Here is a 17,329-nt window from a genome sequence, read left to right as displayed (position 1 = left end):
ATGGAGGAGCCTGGTAGGCTGCAGTCCATGGGGTCGTGAAGAGTCAGACACAACTGAGCTACTTCACTTTCACTTTTCACTTTCATGCATCAGAGAAGGAAATGGCAACCCACTCCAGTGTTCTTGCCTGGAGAATCCCAGGAACAGAGGAGCCTGTTGGGCTGCCATCTATGGGGTCACACAGAGTTGGACACGACTGATGTGACTTAGCAGCAGGAATACAAAGTGACGAACAAGGTACATAGAGCTTCCGCCACAGGGGTAGGTCAACCAGCATCACAGTGCCCCATGGTGAGAGCTGTGGGGCAAAGCACTGAAAGGAAAAATGCCAGTGTCTTCCTTTACGTTACACACAGAGTAAGACTGCAATGCTACTGACACCAGAAGTGTTTTCCACACATCACGTGATTCTGTGGCCCCAGCTGGGTGGCCTACAGTTAACTCAGTTCTCACACTGGCTCCCTGGAGATGGCGTCAGACCCCACAGTTCAGTCCCCAAGACCACCCCCACTTTGGATGCGAATCACAAGTCTAGGTTGTCAGCGTGCCTCTGACCAACCAGTTCCAGATCAGAGGATCCCACGCCCCTTCCCAGAGTTTAATTCATTTGCTAGAGGGCACAGCATGGGCCAAGCCTGGAAGCTAGGTAAAGAGCCAGACATACAGGGAACTTAAAACTTCACCAAGGCTGAAGCATAGTGTTTCCAGGGAGAATAGTAGCAAGAGATGAAGCTAGAAAAACCATCAGATACCAGATCATTCAAAGTTTTAAAATAATAACAGCAGCCAGTGTTTCAGAAGAAACGACTTTTTCCAGACTCTTGGATTTAAGCACATCTCAAGGACCATCTCATTTACTATTCACCATCCTTAAGATACAGGTACATTATTACAGATGATAAAATGTAGGTTCAGGGAAATTAAATAATTGGCCAAAGCCACAGCCCTTAAAACGACAGGTCTAGGCCTTAAACCCATGTCTAACTGATCAAAAGCCCATACTCTTAACCGCTCATATATATAATTGGAGAAGGAAATGGCAACCCACACCAGTATTCTTGCCCTGAGAATCCCATGGACAGAGGAGCCTGGTGGGCTGCCGTCTGTGGGGCCGCACAGAGTAGGACACGACTGAAGTGACTTAGCAGCATATAGATAATACCACATAAACCACAGTTTATCCTCCTGGGAGCTCAGCTTCTTATATGTGTTCATGTTTTATTAGAGAAACACCATTTACAATAATTTTCTCAAATGGAAGTAATATGTAGATTCCTTTTCAAGAAGAAAAAGTTTACAGACCTTTCGTAGTTGACTTAAATCAGCTAATGTTCCTTAAAACGTAGGCAAATAAAAAGTCAGCATAAGTTCCTGGTGCTTAAACTGCTTGTATATCAAAATAAATACACCAAATTAATACCCCTCAAAACCTATAAAACAGGTGTAAATTAAGTACCACTGATTTAACGTCACTGACATTGTTTTGCGGAAATGGTCGCTCTGGAGGAGTGAGTGGCACTGACACGTCTCTGGGTCAGGACATCGAGGCTGCGGAGACCCCACATCCCACACCTGTCCTCTTGTTCAGCCTCCCAGGAAACCATGACGCTGTCTGGCTTCACTCGGAGTGTGGACATCGCACACTTTAGGTCCATCACTCGCCGTTCACCTGTAACATCTAAGGCCGTGCTGCGTGGTGCCCACAGGGCTGTAAACCCATCAGCTCTGCAACACAGTTTCTATGCTTTAATGCAACTTGAGTTCAGAATTCATAACAGTTCCAGACTTACTAAAATGAGATTTGATCTGGAATGGACTTCGGTCTGTGAGTGAGTGGGAGGCTGGAGGAAGACAACTCAGAGGGACGCGTGTGCTGGCTGTTGAGGGCTGCTAAGGTTGCACTTGGGCTTCCCAGGCGGCAGCAGTTGTAAATAACCCGCCTAACAGTGCCGGAGACGTAGGAGTTGCGGGTTCGATCCCTGGGTCGGGAAGATCCCCTGGAGGAGGAAATGGCAGCCCCCTCCAGTATTCTTGCCTGGAGAAACCCGTGGACAGAGGAGCCTGGCGGGCTACAGGCCACGGGGTCACAGAGAGTCAGACATGATTGAGTGACTTAGCACTCACGCACAATTAAGCTTAATAGACTCTGACTTCTGTTTTTTCTGCTTCTTCACAGGGGTCGGCACCAGGAACTATTACAGAAAGATTGGCTACAGATTGCAAGGTCCATACATGGTAAAGACGCTAGAGTAACACCACACCAGTCTACCTTGAGGCATCTTCTCCCTGGCAGGAAATGGATCCAGGATGTCTTGAAAACTCAGCACACAAGCTGAGCAAAGCAAACGGACCTCCCTGAGCCCCTGGCAGGAGGCTCCCCCTCGCCCTGGAGCCTGGAAACCCTGCTTAGGGCTGGGTCAGGCTTCTGCTGACCAAGCCCATGGAACCTGGACACTCAGAGCCCCCCCACACCACCCGCTCCTGCATGTTCTCAAGAGGTCACCTGTTTTCGAGGCTTAACTCCTGTATCTAGTTTCTCGGTTTTGCATGAGACTTGCAAATGACCTAACCGTGACTCAGGCAGAGAGACAAAAAGCAAGTTAATCAGCTCATTTGGACACCACGATTCATGAACTAAAACTGGCTATGTCACTTAGAAGTAAACTTAGGGGTAGGTTATTTATATAGAGTATAGACAAAGAGTCGTGTTGGGATCATGTGAAAACTGTCAGACGTTGATCTCTGTTCTGTTACTATAATACGTACTCATTCCAGCACTAGTTTAAAAAATGAGCTTTCGTTTTAATGGCAATCATTGTGGTTCCTGCGCTGCTGTTTGAAATAACTGTGATGGGGAGAGAACAGGTGAGGGTTCCAGCTTGAAACCAGCCTTTCTCAGTTCACAGGCTACCGTCGACAAAGGGCCATTACAGACATCCATTTATTTCAGGATTTTTATTGCCTGTACTTCCCACACACTTGACAACTGCAAAACACCATGGGCGGCACTTCCACGCAGAGAACCGTTTGGCGTCCCTGTTGGTCTGTCCTGAGCAGGCAGTCTGCCGCACACGTCTGAGCTTGTGTGTCCCTAAGTCAAGACACACAGACACAGCCATTCTTCCCTGCATTTTAATTCTTCCAGTTTTAAATGGAGAAAAGTCAGAGTTAAACTCATATATGAAAGTAAAAAAAAAAAAAAAATACTGGAAACAGGCCCAAATCTAAAAATGGGAGAAAGGTTGGCTTTTTCAAAGCATCGTCTTCTGGGACTGCCTCTCTGTGACTTCCAGGTAAGCTGTTATTAAGGAGACTCAGCCTGGAGAGGGTCTGTTCTTAAGAGCATGGCTTAACCTGCATCCCTGGGATTCGGTGGCATTTTACAAAAAGTTTTACTAAAGGGAGTTGATTCCTCTAAAGGTTTGAAAAATAAAATCTTTAACACACAAGGAAGAATCATATAAGGCTTTTTCTCTCCTCTCCCTGTAAACACAGTGACATCTGCCGTGAGTTTACAGGTTCGGGTTTCTTGTCTCCAGCACTGTCCATTTCCTCCTGGGTGCTGTTTGCCATCTTGTTAAAATGCTACCAGGCAAATGGCATCGGCTCCCTTGTCGACTCGCTGCGGAACTGCAGAGGCTTTTCATGAGCGCCGTTTAGGGAATTCAGCTACTTCTTAGTTTTGAGCCAAACTGAGGACACTAGCTCTCTCAGATAACTGAGAAACTACCTAGGGAAGGATGGTTTTCAGTGCAGTCTTTAGAACTAACAGATCCGCACATACCCAGCCAGTCAGTATGGCCTGGACACCCGGGAAAGGAGTCTTACCATTGAAGGAGGACCTGCATGGGCATCATGGGAAGAGGGGCACTTAGTCATTATTTTTAATGTGGACACTCTACTTCCAATCAGTGTGTCCTTTTCTTTACTAATTAAAGCAGACCTATAATGGATGTCAGATAGGTCACAAATAAGCTGCTCTAGTTAGCATGAAATTCAAGTTAACTCACGTTTAAGCAGAATAACTTCCTCTGACTTCCAGAGACTGTCCTTGGCATCTCTGGTGCCTGGCCGTTCTAGAGATGTGTAGTCTTGGTCGAATGGACTGCCTCATAAAAAACATCAGCTAGGCATGATCCCTTCAGCCTCAGCATGAAGCCTCTAAGGCTGCAGTTTGTGTCTGATCGGTATTGAGCAACTCCTTAGCAACCACCTCAAGCCCAGTCAGCTAGCTCTGCTTTTGGTTTGAGTTTTTGTTAAATCACTTGGGGAGTTTTTTTATTTTTTTAAATCAAGCCCTTACCAAAAACAGACAAATCTATTTGTATTAAAAAATGAGATTTTAAAAATTCACTATTGCAAAGTAAAAGAGCCTGGTAGAACTCACTGTTTCTCAGACTCGGCAATGAATGTGGAGTCCTTTTAAAGGAATAAACTCCTACTGACCCAGAAGAATCCTGAGAAGTACAACTTAAAAGCCAAAACTTGTTCTATGAAGACATCTTTCAAATTGCAACTTTTCATTTCCAGAGGTTTTCATGGTATTTTTTAAAGGTTATCATCTAATTAAAAGTGAAATTTGGGGAATTCCCTGTTGGCCCAGTATTTAGGAGTCAGCACTTTCACTTGCCATGGGCCTGGGTTCAATCCCTGCTTGGGGAACTAGAATTCTGCAACCTGCAAGGCTCAAACCCGCAACCCCCCCTCCCTTGCCCCCGAAAAAAAAAAAAAAAAAAAAAACCAGCCGTTTTGTTCATAAAGAACTTAGACCCCTAACCTAATAAAACAGCTCAAGATCTAGGTTCTGAAAACGTGGGCTCCTCTATTAACTCTGAAGCTGTGAGCAAGTCCCCTCCCATTTTTGAGCTGCCCTCCCCTCATTTGTGCTGAGAGAACTGCCCACCCGTCAGAATGAATGCAATGTTCTGATGTGATCACATTTGATAAGATGCTGCATAAACCACAACATTCTCTATATAAACCATCCTCACTCCAGTGAAGTGGCTTCTCAATGGGTGTGTGACTTGGAGCAAGAAAACTCTGCCCCTCGGCAAGTTTCCTGTCTGTAAAATGGATCTGTAACAGCTTCTCCCTCGTGCAGTAGCTGTCGAGATTAGATGAGCTCACACATGTCTATTTGATCAAGGCCTGTGGGACATAAAACACACTACAAGTACTGGCTATTATAGCCAATATCTAACAAGTACAGTATCCTGCCTTTTTTTTTGTATTTACCTATTTATTTACTCATTTGGCTGTACCAGGTCTTATTTGCAGCATGCAAAATCTTTAGTTGCAGTGTGTGAACTCTTACTTGCAACATGTGGAATGTAGTTCTCTGATCAGTCAAACCCGGATCCCCTGCATTGGGTGTGCAGAATCTTAGCCACTGGACCACTAGGGAAGTCTGTCTGGCCCATATTAACGTGAGAGTTTCTTACCTGCTGGCAGCAGAACTTGATTTTTTTTTTTTTTTTTTTTTTTGCTAGAATCTCTCAATTTTGTTAGAGGCCGGTGTCAGAAGAATAGCATCAATGGGCTCTGAGACCTCTCTTGAGGATGTTCTGACTGGTTCTCTCTCGTTCACATAAGCCCAGGGTTACAAATTGTCAACTCCATGCTTTGAGGGACAAGAAGCTAGCTGAGACTCTGCAACAGCAAAAAGCATTTTCACATATCACTGTGATTCTGGGGGCTTCCTGGAAAGCTGTCCAGCATCAGCATGGACTGCAGCCTCTCCTGTGCGTGCACAGGTAGCGGTGTCTACCTAGGGAGCCCCTGAGGGAGTCTGGCCACCCTTGGGACCAGATAGGAGGAGCAGGGCCACCTGTGTGCGTCAACCATGGTACCAGCTGTACCTCTGTGTCTCCTTCTGGGATGCTGTCCCCAAAAGTAAGCTTATGGACCTTTGAAAGAAACTGATTTTAACATAAAATGTGTAACAGGGAGCTTCCTTGTGACGCAGTGGTAAAGACTCCATCTACCAATATAGGAGACGAAGGTTCAGTCCCTTGGGTTGGGAAGATCCCCTGGAGAAGGAAATGGCAACCCACTCCAGGATTCCTGCCTGGAGAATCCCATGGACAGAAGAGCCTGGCAGGATCCCAAAGAGTTGGACACGACTTAGTGAGCAAATAACAATAAGCCTGTAACAAAGGGGAAAAAAGTACTTTTTTATGTCCAAATGTACAGCTTTATCTCCTCCCTGTCTCTCGATAAGCCTAGAATACCCTTCTGTCCACCTGGAAAACTCCTCCAAGTGGGGTAACTGCCATCTGAGCCCCGCCATGTGCCGCTTTGCTATCTAGGTCACCTTCAAGGTCAATGCTCATCTCCCTCCTTTAATAAATGAGGACATGGGCTGGTGTCTGCCTCACTGGGCCTGAAGTTCCAGGACTACCACCTTGCCCAGTGCCATCAGCACCAGCCCTGAATGTCCACAGATCGTGTATACGGCCACATGCACGGTGCCCACGGAGCAGCCCAGCACCGCAACCCAGAGCTCAGTTACTAAGGATTTAGGATCCAGACCCGAGTCACCGACTCGGCCTTTCTCACTCCACCCCATGTTACCCTTTTTAGGGGGGAAAATGTTTGCAGTCAGCCTATGTTTAAAGAGAACGCTAGCAAGTATCGAGCAACCAGTCTGTTTTCATATTATCTTAGCCTCACAAACAGACAGCCTGTAACCAGTTTCTTTCACCAACCAGGTTTTTCCAAGTGCAAGTGGAAAGTCATGACGTCATCAAGGGAGAATGCAGACCAGCGGAAGTCTGCTCTTTCCCTTTAAATGAAAATCGCTGTTTGTGTGTCTCCAAAATTATATATGCTCATTGTAACAGGTTGAAATGAAACAGAAAGGCACAAAATAGCCTGACATCTCACCAAGAGACACAGTAAGCCCTGTGATGAATGCTGTTTCGGGCAGTCGCACATGAACGCACACAACCAATCAGCTTTACATGAAATGGTCACACAGTGCGTGTCACCTTGTAACTGTCTTTACTCCACAAAATGTAACTGCCACCAACATCTTCCCGTGTCAGTACCCACGGATCTCGGCAAAGTCCTAACCACTGGACCATCAGGGAAGTCTCCATCTCATTCTTTTTAATGACTACCTCAATTCCCGTTGCCTGCAGACACCACACTTTATTTCATTGTGTCTTTCGTGTTCTTTTCTGTTCTCACCGTCACAATAGCTAGAATCATCGATGAAGAGTAGGGGCTGCAAGCATACCTTGACTCAGTCCTAAGATATGCTTTCTTTTTTTATATAAGCATTAACCATCCACTGCAGGCTTCTGGGTCCCTCCCCGTGGTCTGTCACCCCCAAGCCTTTCCATCCTTCATCTGTAGCCCAACTTCCAGGAGTGGGAAAGGAGCAACCTGGGGCCAGGCCTTGCTCCAGCAGAGGCAGCACACATGTGGTTGGGAACAAGTCCCATTATGAAGAATTAGTAAAGAATCTAGGGTCTTAGACCACTGCATGCTTGGGGTGCTGGGACAGCAGCCAGGATTATTTACATCTACCTGATGACCGGAAAAAGAAAAGCAGAAGTCCCATTATGAAGAATTGGTAAAGAATCTAGGGTCTTAGACCACTGCATGCTTGGGGCGCTGGGACAGCAGCCAGGATTATTTACATCTACCTGATAACCGGAAAAAGAAAAGCAGAGACATTACTTTGCCAACAAAAGTCCATCTAGTCAAGGCTGTGGTATTTCCAGTGGTCATGTATGGATGTGAGAGTTGGACTATAAAGAAAGCTGAGTGCTGAAGAATTGATGCTTTTGAACTGTGGCATTGGAAAAGACTCCTGAGAGTCCCTTGGACTGCAAGGAGATCCAACCAGTCCATTCTAAAGGAGATCAGTCCTGAATGTTCATTGAAGGGCTGATGCTGAAGCTGAAACCCCAATACTTTGGCCACCTGATGCAAAGAACTGACCCGTTGGAAAAGACCCTGATGCTGGGAAAGATTGAAGGCAGGAGGAGAAGGGGATGACAGAGGATGAGATGGTTGGATGGCATCACCGATGCGATGGACATGGGTTTGAGTAGGCTCTGGGAGCTGGTGATGGACAGGGAAGCCTGGCGTGCTGCAGTCCATGGGGTCGCAGAGTCTGACGTGACCTAGTGACTGAACTGAACTGACTGATGAAAGGAACCCATGCATGCTAAACAGCACTGAGACTGCCCCCATCTTCCCCAGCTCAGGTTCAGAATGCTGGCAAGATCTTTCTCCCACAGGCCAGAAGTTGAAAGGCAATTTCAGGGATTTCACTGGTGGTCCAGTGGCTAAGACCCCAGGCTCCCAATGCAGGGGGTCCAGGTTCGATCCCTGATCAGGAAACTGGATATTATATGCTGCAACTAAGAGTTTGCATCCTACAACTAAAGATCCTGTGTGCCACAACTGAGACCCGGCGCAGACAAATAAACAAATAAAATATTTTTTATAAAAGTAAAGCTGGGAAGGATTGGGGGCAGGAGGAGAAGGGGACGACAGAGGATGAGATGGCTGGATGGCATTGCGGACTCGATGGACGTGAGTCTGAGTGAACTCTGGGAGATGGTGATGGACAGGAAGGCCTGGCATGCTGTGATTCATGGGGTCGCAAAGAGTCGGACATGGCTGAGCGACTGAACTGAACTGAAGAAAAGAAAGGCCCTTCTAGAGAATAACCAGCCTGAGGGGAAGGACTTAAAAATACAATCAGAGAGAGTTCCTCAAGAAGCAACCCAGATGGCCACTCCATGCAAAGTCAGTAAGTCCTGCTCCAATGGGTTGAATGTTCGTGTTCCCCCAAAATTTATATATTAACGTCCCAACCTCCAATGTGGCTGAATTTGGAGATCAGGCCTTTGCAGGGCAGAGGGGTTGCAGGGTGGCGGCGGGGGCGGTAATTAAAGATGAGTGAGGTCATAAGGTGGAACCTTGATTCAACAATATTAGTGTCCTTAGGGACTTCCTCGATGGTACAGTGGTTAAGACTGCATGCTTCCAGCGCACGGGGCACAGGTTCGATCCCTGGTCAGAGAACTAAGATCCCACATGCTGTGCCACATGGCCAAAACATTTTAAGAATTAAATAAATTTTTTAAAGTCCTCAGAACTGGAAAACATACATTTAGATAGATATGTTTAATACATTATATAATTACTGTTTTAAAATATTATATATATATGTGTGTGTGTGTGTATGTGTGCAAAAGTGAAGAAAGTTGAAAGTATTGCTCAGTCGTGTCTGACTCTTTGTGACCCCATGGCCCATAGCCTGCCAGGTTTCTCTGTCCATGGAGATTCTCCAGACAAGAACACTGGAGTGGGTTGCCATTCCCTTCTCCCAGGGGTCTTCCTAACCCAAGGATTGAACTTGGTTCTCCTGCATTGCAGGTAGATTCTTTACCGTCTGAGCCACCAGGGAAGTCCATATATCTGTGTGTGTGTTCTTATAAGAAGAAACAACAGAGGACAGTGGCATAACCAAGCTGGTGACATAGGCCATTCCTACAGGCCTTCACTCTCCCTCAAGAACAACTACCAAGTCTTCGTGTGCAGGTCACCACTGAGAGAACCCTGGAACACAGGAGTGAGACTGAAGCAATCCCTGTACCAGACACCAAGACAGGCCACATCAGGAGTGCTAAGAGGAGCCGCTGCACACTGATGACACCACCCCGTCCCCAGGCTGGTACAGCATCAGGTGGGGAGGCTGAGCCTGGGCCTATAGCTCCACAGCAGAGAAGAGAGCCTCGGGTGCACACCCAGCTCCCACTCTGGGTCCCTTCTCGGGAGCCCCCACTCTGGTTGTGCCCCACAGGGACTGCAGGGGAACCAGCAGGACTTCACCCCTGGGCATTTGGGCATCTGATTGTGATGAGAACTGGGGAGGGGCTTGTAGCAACGAGCAGAATGAGTCCTCCCTGCAGTGTCCAAGGAGTAGTCCCAACCTCTGCAGCTGCTTTGTTCATCTGCAGAGCCTAGGTGGTCACAGTCTGATCAGAGAACTCGGCAGGACACAGGCTGGCCTGTTTTGGGTTCTCAAACGAAGAGCTTGGCCAGCCCTGGAGGCCGGTCTGCTCTGGCCCAGGCAGGGGAGCTGAATCACGGCCCAGCCTACTGCTGAGTGGAGCTCCCAGCCCCTCAGAAAGCCTGATCAGAGACACCTAGGCAGCCAGAGAGTCCAGCAACACTTAAGCAGAGCAGAGGGTATGGCTGGCAGAGCTAATCACCTGCAGAGCAAAGCCAGTGGCACGAAGTGACCAGGGAACTCTGGGAGTGGGTCAGCTTGAGGCAAGACCATGACCAGAATGGCTTGCTGGGCTTAGAGGATTCCCCTCTTTGCCCAAGCAGGAGAACGAATCCATAGCCCTACTCAATGCCGAGTGTAGTTCCTGGCCCTTCTGACCAGAAAGCCTGAAGGTTAACACCCAGAAGCTGTGTAATCCAGCAACCCTCAAGCAGAAAATACACTAAGCTGGCAGAGCTGATGGTCTGCAGAGCAGAGCTTTGTTGGCCTTGGAACTAGGTCTCCCACTCTACCTGGGAAAGGAAGCTAATTTGTAGCCCCACCCACGGTTAGATACAGTCCTCAGCCCACCCTGTGTTCATGCATGTTAAGTGGCTTCAGTCATGTCTGACCCTTTGTGACCTTATGGACTGTAGACTGCCAGGCTCCTCTGTTCATGGGTTCTCCAGGCAAGAATACTAGAGCGGGTTTCTATGACCTCCTCCAGGGGATCTTCCTGATCGAGGGATCAAACCCACATCTCTTACATCTCCTGCAATGGCAGCTGGGTTCTTTGCCACTAGCGCCTGGGAAGCCCTCAGCCCACCCTACCAGGGAACCCAGCCAGAGCATGTGGGAAGCTGCGCAGTTCACCCAACAACCTGACTTATAGAGGCACTTGAGCAGAAAACACACCAGCTTTTTTCCCTGTCTACAGAGCAAAACCAGGTCCCGTCTGGCCAGGGAATTCAGAGCAGTCTTACCTGATTCAAGTCTCCCAAAGAATAAGCCATGCAGGTCTCAGGGCCCATCCTGCTGCCCCACCAGAGCAGGGATGCTAACTCATAGCCCCACCTGCTGCTGAGTAGAGCAGAGTAGTGTATCCAATCCTGACCATCTAGTAAACTTGACCAGAGAACTGAAGCAACCCAGAGCTTATCCTGCAACCTTGCTTAGGCAGAACATCAAACTTGCTTGGGCAAGGAACCAAGCCAGCAATTCCATCCAATTCTCAGGCAATGGCACAACTCCATTCTGCCATCTCAGAGCTCAGGCAGTGGTCTCACCCAAAAATAGACCCTGTTAGCAGATCTCACCCACCCAAGAACATTACCAGCACACATATCCAGAAACCCAAACTGAGCTGACTAGTGAAGAACTGTCTCTGCGAACTTGTAAAGTCTGGAAGAGGAGACCACTTACTCAGATGAACAAATACCAACATAAGGAATCAAGGATCATGAAAAAAGCAAGCAAGCATGACACCACCATAGGAAACCAATACAGGTATAATAACTGACCCTAGAGAAATGGAGATCTATGAACTGTCAGACAAAGAATTCAGAATAATCCTCAAAGAAGTTTAGTGAACTATCAGATCACACTGATAACTAAATGAAATTAGGAGAACAATGCATGAACAAAATGGAAAGTTCAACAGAGAACTAGAAACCATCAAAAGAAAACAAACAGAAACCCTAGAACTGAAGTATACAATGACTGGAGAAAACAGGACTGAAAAACTCAATGGAGAACTTCAAAAGAAGACTTCATTGTGCAGAGGAAAGAATCTATGACCTAAAAGAAAGACAGGATGTTTTAATTTATCCAGTCAGAGGACTAAAAGAAAAAAAGAATGAAAAATGGTGAAGAAACCCTATGCATTATGAGAACTCCAGGGGAAAAAGAAGAGAAAGGGACAAAAAGTATATTTAAAACAATAATGACTAAAAACTTCCCTAACCTGGGGAGAGAAGAGGACATCCAAATGCATGATGCCCAGAAGACCCCATATGCATTGAACATGGATAAGGCAATACCAAGACATAATTTAATTGTCAAAAGTCAAAGACAAAAATTTTGAAAGGAGGAGGAGAAAAGAAGTTTCATATAAGGAAAACCCTGTAAGTTTTTCAGGCCAAGAGAGAATGGGATGACATATTCAAATTATTGAAAGGGAGAAAAAAAAAATCTGTCAACAAAGTATTCTATGTCTGGCAAAGCTGTCCTTCAGGAAAGGAGGAGATATAGTCTTTCCTAACAAAAACTGAGGGAGTTCATCAACTACCTGAAGAAATTGACCCAACCTGACAAGAAATGTTAACAGGAGTTCTCTGAATGAAAGTAAAAGAATGCTATTTAACATACTAAAAACACAAGAAGATAAGATGAAACTTGCTAGTAATGATAAATACACAGTAAAGATTTTGTAATATGATAGTGGTGGTGCATAATTCACTTCAAGTCTTGTTTCAAGTGAAAGTGAAGTCGCTCAGTCGTGTCCAACTCTTTGTGACCCCATGGACTGTAGCCTACCAAGCTCCTCTGTCCATGAGATTCTCCAGGCAAGAATACTGGAATGGGTTGCCATTTCCTTCTCCAGGGGATCTTCCCGACCCAGGGATCGAACCCGGGTTTCCCACATCGGAGGCAGACGCTTTAACCTCTGAGCCACCAGGGAAGCCTAAAGAAACAAATGTAGTTTTAAAACACATAACTACAATAATCTGTTATTGTTTACACAATATTTAAAAAATATATAAACTGTAATATCAATAATCTAAATTGTGAGAGGGAAGAGAAATGAAAGTGTAACATTAGGAATGCTATAGAAGTTTTTATCAGCTTAAAATATGGTGTTATAATTTTAAGATATTTTATGTAAGCACTATGGTAATCACAAAGGAAAAACCTGTAGTAATTAGGCAAAAGAACATGATAATGAAGTTGAAACATACTGATACCAAAAGACCTCAAAACACAAAGACAAAAGGATAAGAAACAAGGAACAATGGATCTACAAACAGCCAGAAAACAGTTAACAAAATGGAAATCGTAAAATCTTTACTATTAATAATTATTTTAAATATAAAGGAATTAAATTCCAATCAAAAGACAGAATGATTGAATGGAGTTTTAAAAAAATGTAAAAGGTCTAACAATATTCTACCTGCAACAGATGCACTTTAACTGGCAAAACTGAGCGTCTATGTAAAAGATATTTCAAGCAAATGCTAACCAAAAAGAGCAGACGTAGATATATCAGACAAAATAGACTTTAAAGTGGTAAAAAGAGACAAAGATAACAATTGTAAAAATTTACACAACCAACATTGGAGTACCTAAACATATAAAGCTAAACCGAACAGAGGTAAAAAGGAGAAATAAACAGCAATATAATACTAATTGCAGAATTTAATACCCCACTCTCAGCATTGGATAGTTCATCCAGAGTCAATAAGGAAACAGCAGATTTGAATAATGCTATGGATCCAATAGCATTAAAATGGACCCACTGGAATGGGTGAATTTAACTCAGATGACCATTATATCTATTACTATGGGCAAGAATTCCTTAGAAAAAATGGAGTAGCCATCATAGTCAACAAAAGTCCAATGCAGTACTTGGATGCAGTCTCAAAAACGACAGAATAATCTCTGTTCATTTCCAAGGCAAACCATTCAATATCACAGTAATCCAAGGCTGTGCCCCAACCAATAATGCTGAAGAAGCTGAACAGTTCTATAAAGACTTACAAGGCCTTTTAGAACTAATACCCCAAAAAGATGTCCTTTTCATTATATGGGACTGGAACGCAAAAGTAGGAAGTCAAGAAACACCTGGATTAACAGGCAAATTTGGCCTTGGAGTACAGAATGAAGCAGGGCAAAGGCTAACAGAGTTTTGTCAAGAGAACGCACTGGTCATAGTAAATATCATCTTCCAACAACACAAGAGATGACTCTATACGTGGACATCACCCTTTGCCAACATCAAAATCAGACTGATTATATTCTTTGCAGCCAAAGATGGAGAAGCTCTATACAGTCAGCAAAAACAAGACTGGGAGCTGACTGTGGCTCAGATCATGAACTCCTTAGTGCCAAATTCATACTTCAATTGAAGAAAGTAGGGGAAACCACTAGACCATTCAGGTATGACCTAAATCAAATCCCTTACAAATATACAGTGGAAGTGAGAAATAGATTTAAGGGACTAGATCTGATAGACAGAGTGCCTGAAGAACTATGGACGGAGGCTTGTGACACTTTACAGGAGACAGGATCAAGACCATCCCCAAGAAAAAGAAATGCACAAAAGCAAAATGGTTGTCTGAGGAGGCCTTACAAAAAGCTGAGAAAAGAAGAGAAGCAAAAAGCAAAGGAGAAAAAAGATATACCCATTTGAATGCAGAGTTCCAAAGAATAGCAAGGAGAGATAAGAAAGCCTTCCTCAGTGATCAGTGCAAAGAAATAGAGGAAAGCAATAGAATGGGAAAGACTAGAGATCTCTTCAAGAAAATTAGAGATACAAGGGAACATTTCATGCAAAGATGGGCTCGATAAAGGACAGAAATGGTATGACCCTAACAGAAGCAGAGGATAAAAAGAAGAGGTGGCAAGAATACACAAAAGAACTGTACAACTTCACCACCCAAATAACCACGATGGTGTGATCACTCACCTAGAGCCAGACATCTAGGAATTCGAAGTCAAGTGGGCCTCAGGAAGAATCACTATGAACAAAGCTAGTGGAGGTGATGGAATTCCAGTTGAGCTATTTCAAATTCTAAAAGATGATGCTGTGAAAGTGCTGCACTCAATATGTCAGCAACTTTGGAAAACTCAGCAGTGGCCACAGGACTGGAAAAGGTCAGTTTTCATTCTAATCCCAAAGTAAGGCAATGTCAAAGAATGCTCAAACTACCACACAATTACACTCATTTCACACACTAGTAAAGTAATGCTCAAAATTCTCCAAGCAAGGCTTCAGCAATACAGGAACCATGAACTTCCAGATGTTCAAGCTGGTTTTAGAAAAGGCAGAGGAACCAGAGACCAAATTGCCAACATCTGCTGGATCATTGAAAAAGCAAGAGAGTTCCAGAAAAACATCTATTTCTGCTTTATTGACTATGCCAAAGCCTTTGACTGTGTGGATCACCACAAACTGTGGACAATTCTTCAAGAGATGGGAATGCCAGACCACCTAACCTGCCTCTTGAGAAATCTGTATGCAGGTCAGGAAGCAACAGTTAGAACTGGACATGGAACAACAGACTGGTTCCAAATAGGAAAAGGAGTACATCAAGGCTGTATATGGTCACCCTACTTATTTAACTTATATGCAGAGTACATCATGAGAAATGTTGGGCTGGAGGAAGCACAAGCTGGAATCAAGATTGCCGGGAGAAATGTAATAACCTCCGATATGCAGATGACACCACCCTTATGGCAGAAAGTGAAGAACTAAAGAGCCTCTTGATGAAAGTGAAAGAGGAGAGTGAAAAAGCTAGCTGAAGGCTCAACATTAAAAAAAATAAGATCATGGCATCTGGTCCCATCACTTCATGGCAAATAGATGGGGAAACAGTAGAAACAGTGGCTGACTTTATTTTGGGGGGCTCCAAAGTCACTGCAGATGGTGACTGCAGCCATGAAATTAAAAGACGCTTACTCCTTAGAAGGAAATTTATGACCAACCTAGATAGCATATTAAAAAGCAGAGACATTATTTTACCAACAAAGGTCTGTCTCATCAAGGCTACAGTTTTTCCATCATGTATGGATGTGAGAGTTGGACTATAAAGAAACCTTAGCACCAAAAGTATTGATGCTTTTGAACTGTGGTGTTGGAGAAGACTCTTAAGAGTCCCTTGGACTGCAAGGAGATCCAACCAGTCCATCTTAAAGGAAATCAGTCCTGAGTGTTCATTGGAAGGACTGATGCTGAAGCTAAAACTCCAGTACTTTGGCCACCTGATGCGAAGAGCTGACTCACTGGAAAAGACCCTGATGCTGGGAAAGATTGAAGGCAGGAGGAGAAGGGGATGACAGAGGATGAGATGGTTGGATGGCATCATTGACTCAATGGACATGAGTTTGAGTAGACTCCAGGAGTCGGTGATGGACAGGGAGGCCTGGCATGCTGTGGTCCGTGGGGTCGCAGAGAGTCGGACACGACTGAGCGACTGAACTGAACTGATCTGATACACCCAATAAGTAAATCACTTCAGTTGTGTCTGAGCCCACCAGGCTCCTCTGTTCTTGAGGTTTTCCAGGCAGGAATACTGGAGTGGGTTACCATGCTTTCTACAAGGGATCTTCCCAAGCCAGGGATAGAACCCAGGTCTCCCGCATTGGCAGGTAGATTCTTTACCATCTGAGCCACCAGAGAATCCAGCAAAAGCTTCTAGCAGTATAGATATACCCAATGGACATAACATATACAGAACACGTTATCTGACAACAGCAAAATATACATTCATACCCAGTGCACGTGGAACATTTTTTAAAATAGACCAAATGTTAGTTCACAAAATAAGTCCTAGCAAGTTCAAGAAGACTGAAGTCATACCAGGTAGTTTCTTTGACAACAATGATAGGAAACTAGACACTAATAAGAGGAGAAAGATTGGAAAATGTTTCAGGAATACTGGAACTTAAACACTCTTCCAAACCTATGAATCAAAGAAGAAATTAGAGTGGAAATTAAAGTGTCTTGACACAAGCAAAAATGAGACATGACATACCAAAACTTACAAAAGCTGTTCTAAGAGGGCCATAGCGATAAACGCCTACAGAAAGAAATAAGCAAGATCTTAAATTAGCAACCTAATTCTGTGGCTCAAAGACCTAGAGGAAAAAAAAAAAAAGGACTAACCAAAACCCAGAGTCAGCAGAAGGAAGGAAAGTAAAAATCAGAACAGAAATAAAGTAGAGAGCAGGAAAACAAAAGAAAAGATCAATAAAATGAAGACTTGGTTCTTTGAAAAGATAAAATTAACAAACCTGAAAAAGGAGACATTACAGCTGACATCTTATGAAAGAGCATAAGATGCAACTATGAACAGCTACATGTCAACAAGCTGGACAGCCTAAAAAAAATCTTACAAACAAACTTCCAAGACTGAATCAGGATAAAACTGAAAATGTGAACAGACCAATTGCTAGTAAGGAGATTAAGTCAGTAACCAAAAACCACTCAAAGATGAAAAGCCCGAGGCCAAATAGCCTCACTGCTAAATTTTACCAAACATTAAAAAATTAATTCCAGCCTTTCTCAAAGTCTTCCAAAAATCATAGCAGAGAGGA

The 17,329-nt window shown here is 44.5% G+C and overlaps 1 protein-coding gene across 1 annotated transcript in view; it reads left to right on the top strand.

The window, feature by feature from the left end:
• The window catches only part of ELP3 (elongator acetyltransferase complex subunit 3), a 123,336-nt gene extending 119,946 nt beyond the window's left edge, over nucleotides 1-3,390 (top strand). The window contains exon 15 of the mRNA XM_068973815.1: nucleotides 2,177-3,390. Within this exon, the coding sequence (XP_068829916.1) occupies nucleotides 2,177-2,253 (77 nt within the window). The 3' untranslated portion in view covers nucleotides 2,254-3,390. The remainder of the gene's footprint in view (nucleotides 1-2,176) is intronic.
• Nucleotides 3,391-17,329: the final 13,939 nt, after the last annotated feature.

Source organism: Capricornis sumatraensis, chromosome 6, assembly GCF_032405125.1.
Source record: "Capricornis sumatraensis isolate serow.1 chromosome 6, serow.2, whole genome shotgun sequence".
NCBI lineage: Eukaryota > Metazoa > Chordata > Mammalia > Artiodactyla > Bovidae > Capricornis > Capricornis sumatraensis.
Note: the sequence above shows the minus strand (reverse complement) of the source record. Positions and strands in the feature narration are given on the sequence as shown.